Source organism: Nomascus leucogenys, chromosome 18 (genome assembly GCF_006542625.1).
Source record: "Nomascus leucogenys isolate Asia chromosome 18, Asia_NLE_v1, whole genome shotgun sequence".
Classification (NCBI taxonomy): domain Eukaryota; kingdom Metazoa; phylum Chordata; class Mammalia; order Primates; family Hylobatidae; genus Nomascus; species Nomascus leucogenys.
The window spans coordinates 101,829,477-101,836,063 of record NC_044398.1 but is presented as its reverse complement, the minus strand read 5'-3'; the positions used below and the strand labels follow the sequence as shown (position 1 = coordinate 101,836,063).

General features: G+C 64.0%; 1 protein-coding gene across 1 annotated transcript; it reads right to left on the bottom strand.

Annotated features, from left to right (window-relative positions):
* Nucleotides 1-2,980: 2,980 nt before the first annotated feature.
* Nucleotides 2,981-4,804, bottom strand: LOC100586612 (tryptase alpha/beta-1). Its single transcript, XM_030798291.1, has 5 exons — nt 4,539-4,804; nt 4,214-4,385; nt 3,839-4,104; nt 3,546-3,709; nt 2,981-3,459 (listed from the first exon to the last, which is right to left on the bottom strand). Exons 1-5 carry the CDS (start codon nt 4,618-4,620, stop codon nt 3,295-3,297), a joined length of 849 nt encoding a protein of 282 aa, XP_030654151.1. The 5' UTR covers nt 4,621-4,804; the 3' UTR covers nt 2,981-3,294.
* Between the last annotated feature and the right edge of the window lie 1,783 nt (nt 4,805-6,587).

The window sequence follows — 6,587 nt, the reverse complement described above, 5'->3', positions numbered from 1 at the left end:
CACTGTACGGAGAAGGAGGGCCTGCCTGACCCTTGGACCTGCTGGGCGTGGGGGGTAGGGGTGGCCACACACCTGCTGTCGGGCAGGGCGGGAGGACAGAGGAGGAGGCCGGAGCTCCACAGACGGCCCCACCTGTTCCTTCTGCACATCTGCAGAGAAGGGTCGTCACCTCCATTCATCCCTATGTGGACGCCACAGCCCTGGCACCAAGTGGCCGGCTCAGTCAAGGGCACAGCGGGGAAGGACAGAAGGCAAGCACTTCTCACCCTATCTCTGCCCCAGGGCCAGGGCTGAGGGAGAGGTGAGTGTTCCTGTCAGTGCCGCCCCCTCCGAGAATTCCTCCCTGGTTCCCTCGGGGCACACCGGCCCCCTCTCCTTCATCCTCTGGGAGCCCAGTCCTGGGGGTTCCTCAGGAGGGTCCCAACTCAAGGCCCAGCAGCCCCATGGAGACAGCTCAGGCCCTCGTGACAACCACCCTTCGAGAAGTCCCTGTCCCCACATCCGGCAGCAGGTCCCGTGCTCGCGCGGCAGATCAGATGGGGACCGTCTCCCAGCCCAGCCTGAGTTGGCCCTTCTAACCGTCCTGGCTGCCCCAGCCTGATGACTCAGCTGATTAGGGGCCCTGGGCAGTGCCCAGGACTTTCCTGCCCTCCCCAGATCCAAATCACAGGCCAGGCTGGAGGGTCCGGCTGAGACCCTCTAGGTCAGGGATCCCCTCTTTGATGTGGAGAAACTGAGGCACGGGTAGGGGGAGTTGCCCTCCCAGGCACAGACTTGGCCTCCTGCACGCCAGCACGTGGGGTAGCCAAGGCTCAGAACTGGAGTCCAGTGTTTTTCCTGGTGATGAATAAGGACAACGCCAGCATGCGGGGCCAGCAGTGCACCCACGACAGGGCACCCTCCTCCCTCACGGCGGCCTCAGGGGAGGCAAGGCAGTCCCACCCCACACAAGGGAGAGGGGCCTGAGCCACGAGTCCCCGGCCCAGGGTGCCCCCAACAGGGCGAAGTCACCCAGTGGGGAGGGAGCCTGAGGGGCAGCGTCTTCATGGAACCAGGTCCCCAAGTCCCCACAGGCGGGGACTTCAGGGCCCTCACTTGTCCCAACTCAATTCACCCCCAGCACTGGGGACCCTGTCTTCCTGCCTGTGCCCCAGCACACCGCTCCCCGCAGAGTGCTCATCACCACCCAGATTCCAGGCCTACTGGGGAGAAAGAAGCTCCACGCACCGTCCCCTGAGCCCCAGCGCTCCTGTGACATGGCGCCATTCCCCCCACCGTTGGACAGGAGAGCCAGCTGAGGAGCGGGGAGGGGGGCCTGGCCCTGGCGATGGCCCCCGGCTTGGTGGGGTCTCCTGTAGTCCAGGACCCTGGGAGACCTGGGGTTGCTTCTGTCCACGGTGACCTGGCCACCTGGGCACTGTCCCCTCAGTAGGAACCCTGTCCCCCCCCACTCGTCCTCATCCTCACACCCCCTGTGACAGGGAACCAGGGCCTCCTACCGGCAGCCACGTGGGTGATCTTGGAGCAGGTCCCCCCGTCCCAGTCAAAACGCAGGTGGCTGCAGCCCTGGCCAGCAGCCTGCCTGCCACGTCCTGAGAGACCCTTCTTGCTGAGGCTGACGCTCACTTCTGCCAGTGTGACTGGGCTGAGCTTCACTGAGCTTCCCAGGGATCTTGGATCTAATTTGGGAAGCTCTGGGGCTGGAGCCTGCCCCGCCCCGTCCACCCAGTGACCGGCCCCTGCTGTCCACCTTTCCTTATACCGGAAGCCCTGTCCTGAGGGGCCGTGCTGCTTCCCTTCGGGGTCTCATCCCTCCGACTTCCACCCCGCAAAACCTCCGCTGGGCGTGTGGAAGTGCTTCTGGGGGCCCAGTGTTCCCTGGGGGTCACCCCGCACTCTCTCTGATCCCTAGAAGGTGGGATGGGCCAGAGAGAGGAAGGAGGGCCCGAGTTCCAGGTCCATCTTCATAAACAAGACCCTGGGCCTGCAGAACAGGAGTCGGGGGATGGGCCTCCAGGGGCTGCAGAGGCAGAGGTCACGTGGGGCTAGAGAGGGCGCTGGGAGTCGAGTCCACCCCTTGCGAGGACAGAGGTCATTTGCAGAGATTCGGGAGATTAAATGCACATCTCTGCATCTGACAGTTGGAAGGAAAGAGTGAATGTTTCTTTAGAGAGTTTTTTTTCAACCAGAATAGCCCCACATTTCATTTATGAGTGTAATCATGTTCAAATATAAAATGCAAGCAAGAACCTGGGATAAAATGCAACACTCGCCAGATGCAAAGGGCTCACGTATTGATGAAGAGAAAGACCTCAAAATGAATTTGAAAATCCGAAACTCAGGCTGCGTGCGGTGGCTCACGCCTGTCATCCCAGCACTTTGAGAGGCCGAGGCAGGCGGATCACTTGGGGTCAGGAGTTCAAGACCAGCCTGGCCAACATGGCGAAACCCCATCTGTACTAAAAATACAAAAATTAACTGGGTGTGGTGGCTCACTCCTGTGGCCCAGCTACATGAGAGGCCAAGATGGGAGGATCACTGAAGCCCAGGAGTTCAAGGCTGCAGGGAGCCCTGATCACACCACTGCACTTCAGCCTGGATGACGGAGTGAGATCCTATCTCAAAGGAAGCAACTAGGCAAAGCAGAAGCAGTGGACGGAGGGGCCGGGAGAAGACCTCGTGGGAATCGTGGGATCGGGGCTCACGTCGACCAAGCTCTGTCTTGACCCGGTTGCAGGGACGTGGCTGTCCTTTACAATCATCTAAATTGCTCGAGTGACTCTGTGTGACCCGAATGCTGGATGCATCGTGTGGGGAGAAGCCAGCCCCGGGGACCAGGGCTGCCCAGGAGGCCCCGTCCCACAGTGACTGGCTGTGCCTTGAGGGCCAGGACCTCACACTCCAGCAGCTGTCCTCAGCACACCTGGAGCCCTTCTCCCCCAGTGACATCCACAACCAGAAACACAGCGATGCACACCAGTGATTTCCATGCACTTTAATGAGGTCCAGCGCTCAGGAGGGTTAGGGCCCACCACCAGCGACCTGGGCAGGGGAGGGCTGGAGGGCCCAGTGCAGGGGTCAGGCTTAGGACAGGGGAGGGGGCTCAGGATGGGGAAGGGTCCTCAGGACAGGGGAAGGGGCTCAGAACAGAGCAGGGGGCTCAGGACAGGAAGGGGCACTCAGGACGGGGCAGGGAAGGTGTAGGGGGCAGTCGCCACCTGGGTAGGAAGCAGTGGTGTTTTGGACAGGAGGGGCTGGCCCTCCAATGACCCAGGTGGCCACCCCAGGCCTGGCTCAGGGCTTCTTGGGGACGTAGCGGCGGATCCAGTCCAAGTAGTAGGTGACACGGGTGTAGATGCCAGGCCGGTTAGGCAGGGCACAGCCCTGGCCCCAGCTGACCACGCCCGCCTGCAGCCAGGTGCCATTCACCTTGCACACCAGGGGCCCTCCAGAGTCGCCCTGGGAAGGTCAGAGGTCAGCGCTCGCCGACCAGGCCCGGGAGTGGGGGGTTGTGGTGCGGGGGCAGGGGGACACGCGGGGCCCACCTGGCAGGAGTCCCTCCGGCTGTTCCCCGCACACAGCATGTCGTCACGGACGATGCGGATGTCGTCTCCCGTGTAGAGGCCAACGTGGTAATTTGCGTCACAAACGTGGTTTTCCATTATGGGGACCTTCACCTGCTTCAGGGGAAATGGCGGTGGGAGGGGCTCTGCAGGTGGAGAAGAGGGTGCAGCCTCAGGAGGGGGCCCAGCAACCCCCACCTGGAGCCCAGAGGGAGCCCAGGGGCTGGGCTGTGGCTGAGACTTTGCACCCCACCTCCCACTGTCCCCAGACCCACTATCATTGTCCACGTTGCCCCAGCCAGTGACCCAGCACGGCATCCCCGGGGGGAAGGTCTCCGAGGCAGGGGGCAGGGTGACCGTGTAGACGTGGCTGGAGACGTTCACAGGCTCTTCCAGCTCCAGCAGGGCGATGTCCGCTCCGGTCTGGACGGTGTAGAACTGGGGGTGCACAATGATCCTCCTGATGGGCAGCAGCTGGTCCTGGTAGTAGAGGTGCTGCTCCCGCAGTTGCACCCTGAGGTCGGCCAGATCCTTGACGTCCCTGGGCAGTGGAGGCTCCCACTCAGGGCCCTGGGCAGCCCCCAGGAGCACCCGGGAGCCAGGACTCACATCCGGCCCTCGCCCACCCCTCCAGGCCCCGGGAGACTCACGGTCCCAGGCAGTGCGCCGCGGTCAGCACCCACTGGGGGTGGACGAGGGAGCCCCCGCAGAAGTGAATCCAGTATTGGTCGTGTAATCTCAGGCTCACCTGCCAGGGCCACTTGCTCCTGGGGGCCTCCTGCCCCCCAACGATGCCCGCTCGCTGCAGCGCCTGGCCTGGGGCTGGGGCAGGAACCGGGTCAGGACCAGGAAGCAGCCCCACACCTGGGCCCAGCCTTTCCCTGTGTGGGGGCCAGCCCGGCCTCCCCAGAACCCACCCAGGCCCTGACCTGCGGAATGTGGTGAGGGGCAGGGTGGACCCGGGCTGGGACTCACCAGGGGCCGCGTGGGCCGGGCTCGCCAGGACGGGCAGCGCCAGAAGCAGCAGGCTCAGCATCTGCGGAGCAAGGAGGGGCATCGTGGGGCTGGCCAGGCCTCACGGGGCAGGGCTGGGGGCTACAGATTGTGGGGTGAAGAATGGAGCTGGGACGAGGGGACCGGGGTGGGTCCAGGCTTGTGGGTCTTGGTGCACTGAGGCTCAGGCTGGGCCACTCTGCTCCAGGTGACGCTGATGTCAGGGTCTCTGAGAGTGGGGACTTACCCTAGCCGCTCCCTGTTCCTTCTACCCAGTGGGCTCTCCCCTCCCCATTTATCCTTCCAGATCAGGATGGGGCGGAGGAAGGGCACCAGGCCCTCCCATCCAGATGCTGAGGAAGTGGATGACTCAGACCCAGGGCCCCCGTGGAACACGTGCCCCCGCCACCCCGATGCCCTCTGTGTGTGGGGCTGCCAGATGGGCCCCACCGAGAGTTGAGCAGTGGAGGCTCGCAGCTCCATCTGTCAGCTGGTGGATCCCAGCACCAGAACGCAGCACCTTCCCACTGGTGGGATCTTCTCCTGCCCCTGTCTTGGTGCCAGGAGGCCTTCAGGCATAGCTGCACCCAGGTGGCCTGGCTGCCCCATGCTACAAGACCAGTCACCCCCGAAACCTGCTTCCCCAAGAGGAACATGGGGCGAGGAACTCATGCCCATGGGCCACACTCCAAGAGACAGGAAGGTGCCCACGGGGTGGGGACATGACGGGTGTCACCCCTCCTACGGACTCCGAAACGACGGGGGTGGGGCCAGCCCTCCTCAACTCACTTGGCTGGGGGCTCACATGAGACCCCTTTGTCAGATGGGGAAACAGCCTTGAGAGGGGACAGCACTATGTGTCCTCAGCCAGGAAGGGGCCCTGCTCCCCACCCCCCGTATGAGACCCAAGTCCTCCTACGAGTCCTCAGTGTCCATCTCTGGGGCTGTCCGTGCAGGCCCCCTGGTCTGCAGGTGCCTCCTTTTCATGGGATCTGAGCTTCATCCACAGAGGGAAGAGCAGACAGGAGTGCAGGTGCAACCCCAGGAGACCCAGCCCAGCTCCCCATGGACTCACCCCTGCCCCAGCCCCAGCTCCCTATGGACTCACCCCCAGCCCCAGCCCAGCTCCCCATGGACATCCCCGGCCCCAGCCCAGCTCCCCATGGACTCACCCCTGGCCCCAGCTCCCTGTGCTCTCCATCCCATCCGGCGCTGACACTGTCCCTGCAGGTCCGTCCACCCCACCTCCCGACCCCCCTGGGCCTGCTGGTCACTGGGGCCTCCAGCCCACCTCCTGCCCTTCCGAGCCCCAGGACCCCCCGCCTACCCCCGACCCCCAACACAGGGCCACGCCAGGGCTCCTCCTGCCCCCACCCTGCCTGGGACCAGCCTGGTTTGGGGCTGACTCTGCACACCAGGGCCATATCCATCTGGACTCCTTCCGGGCTGCATCCCCCGGGGGACTGGCAGGGGTGGCCCGGACCGCTCCTGCTCATGATCCTGCTTCTCTTCCATTCTCTGGACAAACTCCCCAGAGGCCTCCACTTGCCCCGTCCTGGTTCCATGAATGAAGCCCACAAGATGGGACCTTCAGGAGCCCAGGAGGTGAGGGGATCAGGTGACGGGAGACACCAGGGCTGACAGTGAAGAAGAGACTCAGGGGACACCAGGGGTGGGAGAACCCAGGGACGCACAGGGACACCAGGGCTGTGGTGTGCAGAGGTCTCTGGCACCCCAGAAGCAGGGGCTCTGGGACCACTTCTCTTAGGAATGCTCCAATTGGGTCAGGCCTGGGAGGCGGACCAATCAGCGCCATGGGGATGCGAGTGCTTTGATTGGCTAACACTGGGCCAATCAGGGCGAGTCCTGGGCACCCTGCCTCGATCCCCGGCCCCTCCCCTGGGGGTGCTGCAGGTGCTGGGGTCCCAGGCCCTTGGCAGACATTGGGCAAGAGGCCACGTGGGGCAGTGTCCCCGAGAGAAGGGTGGGGAGCCGGGTGAGACGAAGTGACCGTGTCCGGACTCAGGGCAG